At 41.3% G+C, this 17,310-nt stretch overlaps 1 protein-coding gene and 1 long non-coding RNA gene across 2 annotated transcripts; one reads left to right on the plus strand and one right to left on the minus strand.

Moving 5' to 3' along the window:
• Positions 1-28: 28 nt before the first annotated feature.
• LOC145880040 (uncharacterized) lies at positions 29-9,836 on the plus strand. Its single transcript, XR_014392932.1, has 2 exons — positions 29-2,793; positions 7,126-9,836. It is a non-coding gene; the product is annotated as an uncharacterized LOC145880040 (long non-coding RNA).
• Positions 9,837-11,122: 1,286 nt separating this feature from the next.
• On the minus strand, positions 11,123-14,720 carry LOC106609448 (kelch-like protein 42). The gene is made up of 3 exons (XM_014208301.3): positions 13,473-14,720; positions 13,097-13,290; positions 11,123-12,912 (listed from the first exon to the last, which is right to left on the minus strand). Exons 1-3 carry the CDS (start codon positions 14,234-14,236, stop codon positions 12,461-12,463), a joined length of 1,410 nt encoding a protein of 469 aa, XP_014063776.3. The 5' UTR covers positions 14,237-14,720; the 3' UTR covers positions 11,123-12,460.
• Between the last annotated feature and the right edge of the window lie 2,590 nt (positions 14,721-17,310).

Raw genomic sequence — 17,310 nt, forward strand, 5'->3', positions numbered from 1 at the left:
TCACTCGTTCTCCTCTCTTTCTGTCTCCTCTCTCTCTCTCTCTCTCTCTCTCTCCTCTCTCTCTCTCTCTCTCTCTGTGACTGTCTCTTCCTCTCTCATTGCTGCTCTCTAGAGGAGTACATACCCACCCCTCAAGCCCTCTTTCCATCACACACTCTGACACACACACACACACACACACACACACACACACACACACACACACACACACACACACACACACACACACACATCTCGCCTAGTTTCAAAACACGACACCCACATGTTCTCGGTTAATGCCGCGTAGTGGGGGGAACACAAAGAAGTAGAAAAGCAACCAGCTGCCTTCTTATTACCTCCCTACCCTCCACACACAGAGCTGGAATACATTTCTGCCCTGGCTGACATACTGAACATGCTGATTCATGCTGCTATAGAACATCAGAGATGTAACATGTCATAATGCAGTCGACCAATAGAGATTCTAACTCCTGTACAGTAGTAGTTCTATGTGATGGATAACACATTGAGGGATCCACTCTGTCAGCTATATGTGTATTTAGCTGAGTTCTAACCAGTTGTCATTTAGTTCCCCTGGGTTTTCAGTGGTTCCGGCACCTATGCTACGATTGTGTCTGTGATTGGTGTCTGTGATTGGTGTGTGTGATTGGTGTGTGATTGATGTGGTTGCTCCAGCATTGATCTCCACTCAATCAAGCTCCATGAATAAATGAACAGGCTCCAGCATGAGATTCACAAACCCCTTCAGTTCAGACCCCCCTCATTTATATATATATATATAACCTCATCTATATATAATTATCAAAAGGGAAGAAGTCAATCCCTCAATGAGCATCGGTGTAATAGAACCTTGATGTGTCAGTAAAATGGTAATATATATTTTGCAACTCATTGCTTTTGACCTTGGGCTAAGCAGGTTGTCATAAACAACATTTATCTGCTTCAGCAAGAATGCATGTAGCCTACTCAATACATGTAAATGTACTCAACATTTACATGTCAAACAGAGTATAATGTCCTTAAAATGTCCCCCTGCACAGAATATTGTTTTCACATATCCAATTAACCTGTTTACCGGTTTTTATTTATGGGACTGTTGGACTTCCCAAGGTGATTGATTGGAAATGGACTGTACAGCCTTCCCTGTAGCTCAGTTGGTAGAGCATGGTGTTTGCAACGCCAGGGTTGTGGGTTCGATTCCCACGGGGGGCCAGCACAGAAAAAAAAAAATGTATGAAAATGTATGCATTCACTACTGTAAGTCGCTCTGGATAAGAGCGTCTGCTAAATGACTAAAATGTAAATGTAAATGTATTGAAAATCTAAATAGTCAGACAGGGATACACTGCCACCTTCTGGTGATATTTTTATTTGACCCTGGTGGATTGTTACATGGGTTTTTGTCCAAGATGTGCACGCTCACACACTGCAATTTGCGGTTTTATTTTAGCCTTGGCGCCAGTCTGTTTTTGCTCTCTTGCCATCTCCTTATGGAATTGTCTAAAATGCCAAAAGCACAAGCAAATCTGAGACCAGGCTAGTTTGTTTATGTAGTTTAAGAGAAGTGTAATCTAAATGGATGTGTTTGGTGGGGGTTGCAAAGTGCTTTTAGCATTGATTTGCAGCTGTGTAGAATAGTAAACATAGTGGCACAAATGTTGTAGATTAAAATCTCAAAGGAAGCAGACAAATTCGAGATGTTTTAATATCCACTATTTTAGAAGTCTACTAATGTGCAGGGCCATGCCATTAGAATTCAGAATGATTTCCAAATGACTGTTTCCATAGAGACATTACAAACCAAGAGTGTAGATAAATATTGTTTTAATTCAAATAAGCAAAGTGTTGATTCACTGCAAGACATGGAGGTGGTTCAGCCCTATGCAGAGAAATATCTTACGAGGCTGACATTCTATGCAGAAGACGATCCTGCTTTAATTTTAGGTTAATATTTTGGGGGAATGTAAATTGTGAAATAGCCACCAATTTATTATTTTTTTGTCAGAGTTATTGCAAACAATTTCGTAGTTCCATTCTTTGTTTCATGATTGGGGAGATGAAAAGATAATTTTCTAATAAAGGTAAATGAATCAATAAACCATGATGAATTATTAATCATACAGCATGGTTAATGAATAATCAATGTAATGATCAATGTAGGGATCGATTGGTCTGATTAGTTCCGGAAAGTCCAGGAACCACTTGAGAGGGAAAGAAATGTGTGTATGCAATTAGTATAGAGAGCTACAGAAGCAGATGGTCAAGGGAGTAAAACTTCAAAGAGTTCCTAACCTTGAAGGAAAGGAACAGGCTGAGCCAGAATGTGATAAACAGAGTGAGAAGTCAATGGAGGTTGCAGGTCACCAACAGATTGTGTGTAAATGCATGTGCGTAAGTAAGCAAGAACTATATAATGACTGTTTTGTTATCCTGACGCCAGAACGTTCTCATGAATAAAGCTACAGAAACCTTTTGCAGAAAGCTGAGTCCTTGCCTAATTATTTTAACCCATTGTCTTACAAACCTTGGGCATTAGTCAAGGCGAATTGATTATTGATTATTATCATCAAGATATAAAATTCCTTTAACAATTGGTCCTTCGACCGGGATCTCAAAAACTGCCGCTGTCGTTCCAAGGAGACACTGAAACCGTGCACGGGCGGATGAAAAATCCCTAAATCAAAGACCTGGCCCTTTACTGTGGGTTCTTCACAGGCCGGTGGCAAACTGGTACGCGACAGAGGTGGTGACGAGATTCAACGAACATTGAAAAACTCAGCTGCAAATAACAAGGTTAGTAGACTTTATTCATTGTTTTGGGGAATAGCACCTGCATGATTACATTAAATAAGGAATGAGAAATACACCTGTGTGTCTGCGTTGCATGATGAGTGATACACCTGTAGGTCTGCATTACATGATGAAATGAGGAATACACCGGTATGTCTGCACTGCATGATGGAATAAGGGACACAATTGGGTGTTGGCATTAAATGAGGAAACGATTGATGTGAGAGTGAAAGGCAAAAGCGATTGATGTGAGAGTGAAAGGCAAAAGCGATTGATGTGAGAGTGAAAGGCGGGAGCAAGTAGAGGATTTTAATGTACTCTGGGTGTTAGACGCTGGAACTATCCGGAAGGGAGTTTGTATCTGGTGACCTGTCTTTATAAGTTTGTGTGGAGAAAAATGTTTTAAAGGGAACCAAGTATTCTGTGCAAATGGAAGATAGGAATCGGGTATAAGTTCAAACAGGAGGAGGAGGGGTCTGAAATGACTCCATGGTATCTGTGGCCACTACCAATATAAACTAGCTAAATGTTGAGTACCTAAAACGTAAAATTGGTGGAAAGACATTGGCCCGGAAACGTAAATTGGAAGGCGAAATATAGTAATATAATTATGAGGGAGGAGGTCAGAGACATGATTACGTTGATATAGGTCGCCTGTCTAAATACGTCTAGGAGGGGATGGTCAGATCTTCCGGAGGCGCAACCTAGGTCTGATTATCCATGGGAGAAGGGAGACCTAATATGGCGGAGTGAGATACAGATATTATTGTCAATTACATGAAGCAACAGATAAATAGGACGTTAACTAAGGCTTTACGACCCCTGGAAAATAGTTTATAGTTGCATACGTATGCGACCTAATGCCTGATCAAAAGTCACCGCTATAGATAAAGTTTCAAGAAAGAGATACACATAGATTGTACAACACATAGACACATTGGGAAGTTTCCACAGGGGTAAGAGGATAATTGCGTGTGAGATGGATAATGGATCTATCAAAAGTCATGAAAGAAATTATTCTGGGACCCTAGAGGAAATTACCAGTAGGACATGGACAAAGGAAAATACAGCACACACATAGAGATCAATAGCAAGTACACACAGATTGTAATTGAATCAGAGTTTTATAAATTAAAGCACATAGAATAAAAGAGTTTAAGGTTCTTACGAATAATCCTTCTAAAATTCTAGATTGGGAGAAGAAGCAGAATAAATACGAGTGTACTTTAACAACATGGGTAGTAAATCCTCTAAGGAGATCCCGGTATTGACGGGAGATGAACGTTTTATGCTGGGAAAAGACAAGAGGAACATTTATTTTGGCCCGAAATGGAGGAAGAAATACGATTTTGATGGATGTTTAAATGTTGAAAGATTGGAATTAATGGTAAAACAAATACATAGGGTCTGTGGGGATAAGACAGAAAAGCAGCGCACAGAAGGCCTTGACACTGCTCGGGTTTGGCTGGCAGAAGCTAGAAAGAGAGCGGAGGGGGCCAAGAGTAAGGGAGTTACTAAGAATGAATGTTTGGGTAGCCAGGAGCAGACAGAGAGGACTACCACGGCTCCCACAGAGACACCATCTAAACCCGAATTATACCCCTCCCTGGCTGACCAGGGGTGGCGGGAGAACCCAGATAACGAGGTGGTGGAAGTGAGACGGAGGCAACCACATCAAGTGCCGCCCGTACCAATACCCCCTCCCCCATATGCTGGTCCTCAGGGAGCCAAGGGAGGTAGAGAGGAAGAGACACAGAAAGGAGAACAGGTTTTAACAAACTTATGTAGAAAGTGGATAGAACCCGAGGACAGAAAGTGCTACAACTGCAATATAAAGAGATATGCAGTACACTATGAGCAACTTGGCAAAGGTGAGAAAGAGAAGAAGGAAAGGAAAGGAGCAGAGTATTTGATGGCCACTCTAGGAGAGATTGCAGGGAATGGTAGAGGTGACAAAAGAGAACAGAATAGCAGGAAAGGAGAGAAAGAGGGATACAAGTGTTTCAATTGTCAAAAGCTAGGACACCTTGCTAGACAGTGTAAAGCACCGTGTAACCACTGCAAGGAGGGAAACCATTCTCGTAAAGATTGTAACAAAAACAGAGACAAGAAAGGCCAGAGAGGGGGTCAAGACAAATACAGAGAGAAGAAGGTCAGGCGCCCACAGCCAGACTCAGAGGAGGAAGGAAAGGCATGTTCAGTCACATAAACCATTGAGGAAGTTTAAAACTAATGATTGGGGGGAGTACAATGGAATTATAAGTATTATTAGGTTTTGTTTATAGTCAACTTTTGGGTTTTTGAATCAGTGTGATAGGATGAAACGCTGACGAAGTGGTTATTTTATGGGAAAAGGAGCGCTTAGCTCTCTTTGGAAAAAAATAAAATAAAATAAATCCTAGGGACAGGATATCTTAAAGGGGTATACACACATGGCATTTTGGAAGTTTTGTTTTCTTAGTTTAATTAAACACGTGAAATTATTTTGATAGGGAATGTTCTGGGAACCTGGGATACAAAATGTAGATAAAGTTCTTAGCCTTAATTTGTTTAATGTAGTAAGAAACACGGTTCTGAAAGGGTGGTATGACTTTTGACCCCTCTGGTGACTTTTCCTGTGTGGTCTGATCAGCCACATTGAAAAGCCATTTGGATGGTGAATTTAAGGTCATTGGTGATATTGATTTTAAGGGAATTTGGAGAACTGATAATTATGATGGAGTTAAAGTTCTTAGACACAATTGATCATTTGAACCAATGAGAAGACTAAAAGGGCAAAGCCTTAGACTAAGGGTAGGCTTCTTCAAGTCTATTTTCCTAGAACAATAAGGGTAAAATATTTTTTCTTGGTGGAGTAAATCAGATTAGTCATTTTGATCTGATTATGTGATTTGAAAATATTTTGACCAGTAGCAGGGGTATTTTTTACATGATCTAGATAAGTTTATTTTCCCTTAGGAAGTCAGCTGTTGTTGAAAGCAGTGTAAGAGATTAAACACAACAAGGCTGTGGAATTGATATAATAGTATTATATTTTGTTGTGAATAAGTTTAATAATGGTAGACTTAGGTCAACAGGACAGGGATATATGACATCTGTAGGTGATCTAGGATCATTGAGGGTATTGTAATACATTTAAGTAGATATGCAATATCTAGACAGGTTGATTTTTCTAAAACTCAGGAGTGCAACCAAGGTGACAATGAGACATTTAGTCAATATTTGGAAACAACCCATATTATGACAAAAAGCTGGAGACAGATAGAAGGGCAGACGGAGAAATTCTCCCCTACACTGCTGAAACCTTGAGGGTTGTGGAGTAGCAGGAAGAAAGGAGGGGGGCCAGCAGGAGTAGATAGGAAGAGAATTTGGTTCACTTAGCTTTAGGATATTAATTCATGGAGAGACTATCGGCTCCATAGGCATGTATTTTAGTTTTGATTTTAAGTTTATGTCTGTTAAATTCGCTAGGAGGAGATATGATCATTTTGTTGAAAGTAATTGTTACCCTAACTAAAAGGACAATGAAAGCTTAGTTGGTTTCAGGTGTTAGACACTGAACCATTGCCCAGACACTATTCTGCACAGTAGGCCGAAATAGTAGCATTGACTAGAACCGGTGAAATAAGAAAGGAGAGAAAAGTTACTATTTACACAGACAAGCACATAGATATTTAAAACCATACAAAGCAGCATAGATAAATCTTAAAGAAGATAAAACACTTGACAGAGAATTGTTACAGAATAGCCGAGGATGAAGGCCCCAGGGAGAATTGGACATGTGGAAAATGAAAGGGGGCATCCTACAAGAGAAGGTTTGACATAAGGATAATTTACTAATCTTACCAAAGACATTGTAAGGATACGCAGCAATATTGATACATAGGCTAAGCCATGTATCAAGGGGAGGGAAGGATAGTAGAGTAGTTAGGAAAGAGTGATGGCCTAGAGGATAATTACTTAAACCATTTTTATTGTAAGATATCCATTCCAACATTTGGAAATTGACCTTATTGAGATATTCCCGAAATGAGGGGAAGAAGGGGTGTTTAACAAGAACAGATAAGCATAGCAAATGGGTAGAAGCGTTCCCAACTTACTTGGTGGACATGATTATGGTAGCTAAAATATTAAGTCAAGATATTATCCCTGGTTTACTAGGAGCCATCTCTTTAAATGATGGATGACAGTTTAGCTAATCAGGTAGAGCCTATAGAATGCCAGAGTTAGAGATACCAGAACAAGTAGACATAGAAGTTGAAGAAATACTAGCAGAGCACATGAAAAGACGGTTTGTTAACCAAACCCTTATGTCCAAGATTTTGTATCTAACAGGTGAATTACAGGAGAAGGTGATTCATTCAGTACAACCAGGAGACTGGGTGTGGATCCAGTCCCTGAGGAGAAAAGACGGGAAGCAGCCCCGTGGGGAAGGCCCATACCAGGTTCTGTTAAACCACTAGCCTTTGCCATTAGAAAAGCTGAGAGAGTCACTTGGGTCCACGTTATCCACTGCAAGAAGGTATGTACACATATGAGCACTGATGATCACACACAGAGTTAGGAGAAGAACCGAAAACCAACAGGGTCCGGGGGTTACCTCCTTAACGAAGATTTCCTATCCCGACCGTTCATCACTGTGTGTGCTCCTAGAGGTGTGAGTATGGGGTGGTACCTAGCAGAGAGACTAAGGGCAGGAGAGGGTTGGCGGTTTTTGGGAAGAGTAGAGACTCTGAGCTGCATCATAGTCTAATCTTTCTGATACATTCAGATCCACCACCTTCCGGTACTAATCATACGATACCGTTGTCATTGAGAAGAAGTAGAAGATAAACTATATAATACCGTGATGAGTGACTTACAGAATAAGGAGTCAAAGAAGATCAAGATGTAGGATTCAAGGTAAACATTAAACAACTTCCTGGTGGAGCAGAAAACTGTACAGGGACTGGGTGGGTCAGATTGAAGTACTCGGCCTACACACCTAGGTTCACTTAAATTCCTGATGAGCACCAGTGTTATATATTCAAGAATGGCACCGAGAACTTAGATGATTTTAATGACTGAAAGGTAATTGGTAATGTGACTGACTTAGGTTTGAAAGATGAATAGAAAATGTTTAACCTCACAGCACCTATAACTGATGAAGGGTGGGCTAGTACCAGTAAAGGACGCATACGACAGAAATTACCACAAAGAGTGGTTAGGAACTTGTGCCCTGGGGTTATAGGTCCAACCAGTTCGAGTTAGTCATCTGAGGCCAGTTATAGGAGGCTAAAGTAGGCACAGGAGGAGTTTTGACCAGGATGGGAGTAGCTTTGTCTAGATGGATGCTATTGGCATCCTCAGGGAAGTTCCAGATGAATACAAAGCTATGAATCAAATATGTGAAGGCTTTAACACTACATTATTTTGGTGGTTGACAATAAATAAAAATGTGGATGGTATTAATGACATATTTTATAATCAACAGAGATTCATGACTGAAAACGGGGATGCGGTAAAGAGGTTCTCTGACCAATTATCCGCCACCTCCCTCATGACCTGGTAAAATAGACTGACTCTCGATATGTTATTGGCAGAAGAGGGCAGTGTAGGTAGAATGATTAGGTTCATTGCTGTAAGTACATTCCTGATAACACAGCCCATGTTTGGGAAATGGAAAAGTGTTGTAAGAACTGTATTATGGGCTGCTTTCACCTGTATGAGTGTGTTTGTATTGTGTGGATGTTGTCTCGTCCCATGTGTGAGAGGTTTAATCACCAGGACTCTAGAGAGATCAATGACGCAGCAGATGGTGAGATATGGACCGATTCTGAGCTCCGATCAGTGGGATGGCGAATGCGGGCCTCTAGGCCAGGAAGATGGCTCCGTTTTATTTTTGAGATGCCAATGTTTGATGAAACAATTTTCAACGTTTAGATTGAATTTTCAACGTTTAGATTCACTGTTCCTTTAATGAAAATTATGATGAAAATCCTAAATCGAAGTGTCATAATTGGAAATAGGCCTAGGACAGTAATGGAGGAGTAGGAGGAATATTCATGTATTGGTCTTGTTGAATCCTTGTATCACAATTAAGTTCCATATAGCGTGTGATTATTTGTATTCCCATATAGCGTATGATTATTTGTATTTCCATATAGCGTGTGATTATTTGTATTTCCATATAGCGTATGATTATTTGTATTCCCATATAGCGTATGATTATTTGTATTTCCATATAGCGTGTGATTATTTGTATTCCCATATAGCGTGTGATTATTTGTATTCCCATATAGCGTGTGATTATTTGTATTCCCATATAGCGTATGATTATTTGTATTCCCATATAGCGTGTGATTATTTGTATTTCCATATAGCGTGTGATTATTTGTATTTCCATATAGCGTGTGATTATTTGTATTTCCATATAGCGTGTGATTATTTGTATTTCCATATAGCGTGTGATTATTTGTATTTCCATATAGCGTGTGATTATTTGTATTCCCATATAGCGTGTGATTATTTGTATTTCCATATAGCGTGTGATTATTTGTGTTTACATAAAGCATGTGATTAGTAGGGTTCTCATATAGCATTTGATCATCATGGTGAATTATTGAATCATTTAAGGGTGGAATTGATAAGATAATTATCTAATAAAGGTAAATGAATCAATAAACCATGATGAATTATTAATCATACAGCATGGTTAATGAATAATCAATGTAATGATCAATGTAGTGATCGATTGGTCTGATTAGTTCCGGAAAGTCCAGGAACCACTGGAGAGGGAAAGAATGTGTGTATGCAATTAGTATAGAGAGCTACAGAAGTAGATGGTCAAGGGAGTAAAACTTCAAAGAGTTCCTAACCTTGAAGGAAAGGAACAGGGTGAGCCAGAATGTGATAAACAGCGTGAGAAGTCAATGGAGGTTGCAGGTCACCAACAGATTGTGTGTAAATGCATGTGCGTAAGTAAGCAAGAACTATATAATGACTGTTTTGTTATCCTGACGCCAGAACGTTCTCATGAATAAAGCTACAGAAACCTTTTGCAGAAAGCTCAGTCCTTGCCTAATTATTTTAACCCATTGTCTTACAAACCTTGGGCATTAGTCAAGGCGAATTGATTATTGATTATAATCATCAAGATATAAAATTCCTTTAAAAGGAGATTTCATGAAGGAAACATACCCAACAAACACGACTGTGCGACTGACCAATACAGCAGAGAAGCCTTTGACACAGCAGAACCTGCAGCGTGTGGCCCTCAGCATCCCAGACCTCCACTACCATCTCACAGGCCATCCTTATGCCCCGGGTCTCCTCCACCTCCAGACAGACCCTCTACTCCTGGACTATAGCTCTCCAGCTAGACCAACCCTGGATCCCAGAAAGCAGACATGGGATAGAGTCTCTCTGGAACATTCCACTATTCCCCTGACCAAGGTGTCTCTTCCTGAGGACCAGTTCCATGGCTCTCAAGGGGATAGCGAGAGCAGCAGTATCACTGACTGATTCCTCTGTGACAGACTTCCCAGGGAAGGAGTGGACCTCTGTGAACTACAGAGGCCTGGAGTTTATAAGGGCTTTCTCCCCAATCAGACAGACTGACGATGCAACTGATATACAGGGAAGTTGTAATATCACCGATTACACTGCTTATGAGCAGTTTGTCTTCTCTGTCGATGTGGACATCCTCAAGGCAAAAGATCCTTCAGGAACAGAGGAAGCTAGTAGCACCTCCATAAGGGAAGAGGGGAATAGTTTTGTAAAAGAGGTCACTCGTTTTGACGACAAATGGGACAAGGGGAATAGTTTAGAGAGAATGCTAGTCCCGCCTCCACATGGGAAGAGATGAATAATTTAGACAGAGGACACTAGTCCCACCTACGAACAGGAAGAGCAGAATAGTTTAGGAAGAGAGGACGCTAGTCCCACCTACAAAAGAAAAGACAGCAATAATTTAGGAATAGAGGACGCTAGTTTTGCCTACAAATGTGAAGAGAGAAATAATTTAGGAATAGAGGACGCTAGTTCCGCCTACAAAGGGGAAGAGGGGAATAATTTCAGGAGAAAGGCTGTTAGTTCCCCCTACAAAAGAAGAGAGAGAACAAAGTACTGGGATGTACAGAAGCGAGGACCAATCCAAAGACAGGGAAGAAAGATAGCTAAATGATCCTTAAGGCCTTAATATGGCCAGACTATGAAAGTTTAGATGTGATTCAAAGTATTTTATGTAGCTTCACTTGCAGTGATGAAAAGACAAAGCCTCCTACATCCAAAAAGGCAAAATCACTGAATTCATGGTTTCAAAGTTTTTACAATAAAACAGAACGACACCTACTCCCTGAATATTTTCTTTATTCTTTTAAGTCAAAGTCCCAAGGCATCTGTCAGAACATAACCAGTGGTGACAAAACAATATACAGTACATTCATCAAACTCCAACACATCTTTAGAAGCCAAACAGCGTAGTTGTATTATCAGCAGAAAGACTGTGTTCATACAAGCCATCTCCACAGAAAAGGTTTGTAATCCCCTTTCATTAAAGGTAGACTCAGCAAAGTTGTGTTGCCACAAGCAGCACCGGAGATATTGAGATGAGCGACAGTCACACACAGTATCTGTGCACGGGTTCGCGTCACGCTGTTCACAGCATGGTAGCCAGGGCACCAAAATAGCTGGTAAGTCGAGCCTCACGCTTCTACGCTTCTTAGTTGTGGAAATTGACCCACTATGTTGTTTACTTTTCTGCATAATATCGCTGAGTCTACCTTTAAACCAAAACTACATTCCCATTGTCTTTCATCAATTTGTCCTTAACATACCCTAATGAAAGCTCTTTCCTGATAATTCAACAGTGAAAAGGGAAAAAAGACACAGTTTTGGTTGGTCACTTACAATTCAACTCTTCTTCATCTGTACAAAATCCCCCCAGGTGAGGGAGAAGGCACTTCCTTATCCATTTCATTCAACTCTACTGCTGCTGAGCTTAGCATTTGTTTTCTAAACAATGTTGATAAGTTAAATCCAGTCAATGAAATTCTCAATTTCATCCGTTCATGATTCTACCATTTATCTTCTCACGCAAGAGTTAAAACATTTGTTTAGTTATTAATGGTGGTCTGGCATCAGCTTAGCATTTTATTTAAGTTCTTCAATTGCCCATTGCAAAACCGGCAGTGTAAAACCAAAGCCACTTCTTGGGACGTATTAAATCTATTACTAATTTGCATTAGCGTTTAAGGTTTGTAGTGAACACTAAGATGAAGATTTTTGCAAATCTTTCATTTTTAATTTGCAGTGTAAACAATAGGGAATGTTCTATATGATTCAAGTCTACTTCTAATCAAAGAATCCGAAAATGGATCTCGATAGTAGGCCAATGCTGCTATGCTAACTTAGACATTGACCCACAATGCATGACTGTTGCTTTGCCTGTAGCTACTTTAAGGTTTAAATAATGTAACAAGCTGTGTCTTTCTAGATTTTGCCCCGCCAACGGGGATTTGGCCACACTGTGTCCTACTGCAGCCATCTACAGCTCTACCGTTACCACTTCTCTTCATGGGAGCTATGTAGCCGCAGCACACACAAACAAGCCTCTTGTGGCATATGATGTAGTCTCTGGACTGTACGACCACTGGCATCAACTAAACATCCTACATTCTATCCGCAACGCTCATAGAACGTTGGGCAGATAGAGGGAGCAGAGTAGCATATTCTGGCCCAGCGCGGGGAAGCGTCTGAAGGCCTCCCAGGCGTCTGAGAAGATGTTGTACTTGAGGAAGACGCGGTGCTCCAGGCTGGTGGGCAGGCTGACGTCGCGCGACATAATATAGACGCCGTCGTTGTGCAGCGTGCACGTGAGGTTCAGGCCCGACTTGGAGGTGTTGTCCTTCAGGTGGAGCCACTCCCCCGTGATCACGTTGTAAGACTGCACCGTCAGCATGTCCTCCGTCTGGCTGGCCCGCCGCCCCGGACCCGGCTCCAGCTCGTGGGTGTACCCCCCTACCAGGTAGATGGTATCTTCCACCGAGAGCATCTGCTGCTTACGCACGTGGGCCGAGCAGGAGCGGAACACTGTCCAACTGTCAGAGGTGGGGCAGTAGCGGAGTACGCTGGTATTCCTGTCTAGTAGATAGAGAGAGAAAAAAAAACCAGCATTTGTTAAAATAATTTAAAAAACAGTTGATATTTTGTCAAATGGACAAGCACTATTTGTGTAGCCTACAGTTCTTTGTCTACTGTGTGTATACATTGGACGTTTCAGAAAATGTTCTCACTTCTGCTGGGAATGACAATCACCCCCACTAACCTCTGGCAGTATATCCTCCCATGACGTAGATCATGCCCTGGCACTCGCAGGCAGAGAACTCTGCCAGGGGGTCGGGTAGTGACGACACGCAGGTCCACCAGTCCTGCTCAGGGCTGTAGCACTCCACAGTGCCCTGACACTGGCCTCCCACTGCATACAGCTTCCCTCGTACCGCCAGCAGCTTGAAGTTGGACCTGACCGGAGGAGAGACGGATACAACAACATTACAGGACGGAGACATACTGTAGCCTATGTAGTTTGCTGGCTCAGCATCAAAACAGATTGAAGATCAAGACATCGGATCCGACTGGATATTGGAACTCAAGACTGGGACAGACTGCATAGAGATCTATTCATATAGCTGCCCTGTACTGACCTCTTCTGGTTCAGGGGGGCTACCTGGTTCCATTCATTTCTACAGGGGTTGTAGCAGTGTGCCGCTGAGATCTCCTGGCTGGTCATTCTGTACCCACCGACAATGAACAGGTAGTTGTCCAACACGGCTGAGCCGTAGCCTCTCACATTGACCATGTCAGAGGGCAGGTTGTTAGCGAGCGGCTTCCAACGCTGCTCCACTTCCCCATACCTCAGCATGGACCAGGGCTCATCCTGGTCTGGTAGGTCCAGAGCCAGACAGGTGAAAAGTCCGATAGCCACCAGAGTGGCTGTGCCTTTCATACGCATCTCTCTAACCTGGTTGCGCAGGGCAGCAGGTAAGTCGCTGAACTCTGGTCTCCGCAGCATCGGGTGGTAATGACAGCTCATATATCTGAGACAAGCGTTGCGTAGATCATGAGTTCCATATACCTCAGATAGGCTGTAGAGTTCCACACAATTCTCTTGTCGAATTTCAGACGAAAGGAGTTTTAGGATAGAGGTGACTTGCAAAAAAGATGCAGTCTCAATCAGGTCTTCCAGGGTCTCGTTGACTACTTTCACTTTGGAGGTGTTGATAAACTCCAGGACCAGCTCGAGCCCTGGCACACTCAGACCCTGCAGTTGCACTGAATCCTCTCTGGACTCGCGCATCCCAGAGCTGTACAGTGCACGGAAGTAGTCGCTTTTTTCTATCAACTTGCCTTTGTTGACGTTGTACGTTTTGTCATCCATGACAATTACGATTATTTGTTCAGATGACATGTTTAGTGGTTGGGTTAGCTAGCTAATGTTGTCAAATGATCTGTTTTGTTGACTGTCTTCTTCCGGCCTCGATCTGTTAATGACGGTCTGTCACAGTTTACATTTCTCAGGCGCAGGGGTGGTCTGCAATTCTAGTCGCACCGCAGTCACCAGGCCTATATATGGTAATGTTCAGCCCATACGTCTGGATGATGCCTGGTTAATTTCAACTCAGTTATGAGTGTGCTAGCAAGAGGCTAATAGTGACTTGGAAATCTTGCTAGCCACTTTATCTTTCAAAAACAGCTGGTATTATCTCGACGTACATTCAAAGAAGATGTTTTGCTGGACCATGTGGTCCTTTTTAAGATGTTTATATTGGGTAATACACTTTCCTTGCATTGTCGAGATAATCTGCAGAAAGCTGCAGTTGGTTTTTGAGGAGAAATTGGTAGCATATTTCCTGTTTTGATCCTGTGGGTTGCGTCACTTGCTTGCTCAACCGGAAACCACCGTTTTCTTCTTCGTGCAAAGACAATGCCATGCAGATTGGTACAAGATGTGTTGCTGCCACCAGCTGGCTTGGGGTATACTCTACCAGCACTCGACAGGTGCAAGCCACCCGTAATACAAGTTCCTATACTTTTCTTCGCCAAATTTTCAGGGAACCAGGTACATTAAATCCAACAGTTTCCAACTATCAACAACATAAACTTGCAATGAAGTAAGATATCAGTGTATAGCCTCTGTGGCACCCAACACACAGCTCATCTAGCCTCCAATCTCAGGCTGAGCCTACCCATCAGGGGCATGTTTATTGGTGGTTGATGTAGGATACAGTATTTTACTGTTAACTTAATGGCTATATGGACTGGAGGCAAGCATTACCCAGTGATGAAATATGTAACTGTTTTGCACTTCGCTGAGTAGGCCTTTTGGAGTACCAATGATATATATATTTGAATCACAATTTAACAGTAGAATAGTAGGAAGCTGAATCTGATACTTTTGTTTGGCATGACTATTTTGCCGCTCTATTTTTCTCTTTCTCAGGAGCATCTGTAAGTGGAACAGCAGGTTTTGGGGAGAGTTAAAACAGAGAGACTTTCTGCATTCTTCTGCTCCGTGGAAAAAACACTCATCGAGGGAGTACAAGTCTAGATAATGGCTGATTGCGCTCTTCAAGAATGTGGATGGCCATGTATAGGGGAGGGCAGCTTGTCTGTGTGTGTGTGTGTGTGTGTGTGTGTGTGTGTGTGTGTGTGTGTGTGTGTGTGTGTGTGTGTGTGTGTGTGTGTGTGTGTGTGTGTGTGTGTGTGTGTGTGTGTGTGTGTGTGTGTGTGTGTGTGTGTGTGAGTGATTGTGTGTGTGTGTGTGTGTGTATGTGTGTGTGTGTGTGTGTGTGTTGGTAGGAGGTGGGATGAGTGATGACACGACACTATGGCAGACCCCACTACTTCAGACTGGGACTAACAACAGATATTCACCCCTGCAACGGGTCTTCCCTATATGGGACCTATGAGCTGGACTGTCAGGTGTTGTAGACACTGCCCCAGAACTGTGGCTTGCTGCACCTCTACAGACAACCAACCATCTGGTATCTCCTTCCCATACACCATACCATAGAAATTGTATTCCTATGGCATACATGTTTCCAGGGCAAAGCTGCCTAAATGTGTCCTGGTTAAGGTTGCAAAGAGAGGTTATATTACTGGTAACTTTCAAAGTTTACCAGTAAACTACCAGAATTTTGGTCACTTTCAAGGATTTTGTCATTTATCAAAGGACATCAAGTGGCCCTTTTGGGTACTTCAGATTATCACAGGCATCTGTAAATATATATAGGCCTCTGTGTGGCCTTATCACATGTAAAATATATAAAATAATAAAATAAGAGGATTTTTACCACAAACTTTATATAAGGGTTTCAGCACAAAATATCCTTTATATATATTTTTTTTACACACTTTCATTTATTTTACTATGTCAATATATCTGTGTTGTTAATGTTTTGCCACCAAACTGGTGGCAGTTGTGAAAAAAGTCAATAGTTGAAAGAGTTGCAGAGTTAATAAAAAATGATGCCTGGTATTTCCCCAGTCTTTTTGTATTCTACTTCATTGATGTCTCATCTTGCATCTGGCACAACTCCTCTTGAGAATCAGGATAGGCCTACAACTGGTTTAGTGTGGTTGTTAGCTGACAAGTCAGCAGCTCAGTATCTTCCTGGTGCTTCATTTAAAGGGGTGTGCGGTGCCAGGGTCTGCTGCTTGACCCAATGCTTGACCCATCTGTCTGCCTATTTAGCCTCCCCATTTTGACCAACATTCACCCCATTCCATGTTATTGGGCTGCTGGAAGATTTTTTTACGTTCACCTAATCATTTATGGAAATAAACAGTAATATATTTTAACAGCGAACACTGTTGGTAATAGGTCTATACACAGATGGTGGACTTAATAACAAAACACATTGTTCTTGCTGTCAATTAGACTGAGGTAAAGTTGGTTTTATATTCCCACATTCAGACATTCAACAGACATTCAACAGATGTATGCCAGAATCCATTTAAAGCTGTATAAATCAATAACTAATTCACTGTTTGTCACAGAAACATAAAAATAAATATGGTTTATTCTATAAATGTCTAGCATACTTTTACAACCTTTGTTTTTAATAAAAATTCCAGTTTAGATTTGATGGAAGTACATGTCGCCTACATAGGTATTACCATATGCTTTGAGTAAACATTCCAGTTTTGATTTGATAGAAATACAGAACATCTATAAAATGCCATTTAAACCTATATAAATCAATAATGTTTTCACGGATTATGACAAAATCATCAAGCTAGGTATGATTTATTCTATAAATGTCTAGCATACTTTTACAATCTTTTTTTTAAGGAAAAATTCCAGTTTTGATTTGATAGAAATACATAAAATCTATAAAATGCCATTTAAAGCGGTATAAATCAATAACTAATTCACCGTTTGTCACAGAAACATCAAACTAGGTATGATTTATTTTATAAATGTCTAGCATACTTTTACAACTTTTTGTTTTGAGTAAACATTCCAGTTTTGATTTGATA

Source organism: Salmo salar, chromosome 07 (assembly GCF_965601325.2).
Source record: "Salmo salar chromosome 07, fSalSal1, whole genome shotgun sequence".
Lineage (NCBI taxonomy): Eukaryota > Metazoa > Chordata > Actinopteri > Salmoniformes > Salmonidae > Salmo > Salmo salar.

Bases quoted from the DNA above. Each gene is read 5' to 3' on its own strand.
- LOC106609448 (XM_014208301.3), bottom strand. From the start codon at position 14,236: ATGTCATCTGAACAAATAATCGTAATTGTCATGGATGACAAAACGTAC. The intron at 13,291-13,472 runs GTCAGTACAGGG...TCCTCCGGTCAG, and splicing joins GCCCCCCTGAACCAGAAGAG to GTCCAACTTCAAGCTGCTGG. The intron at 12,913-13,096 runs GTTAGTGGGGGT...TCTATCTACTAG, and splicing joins GGGAGGATATACTGCCAGAG to ACAGGAATACCAGCGTACTC.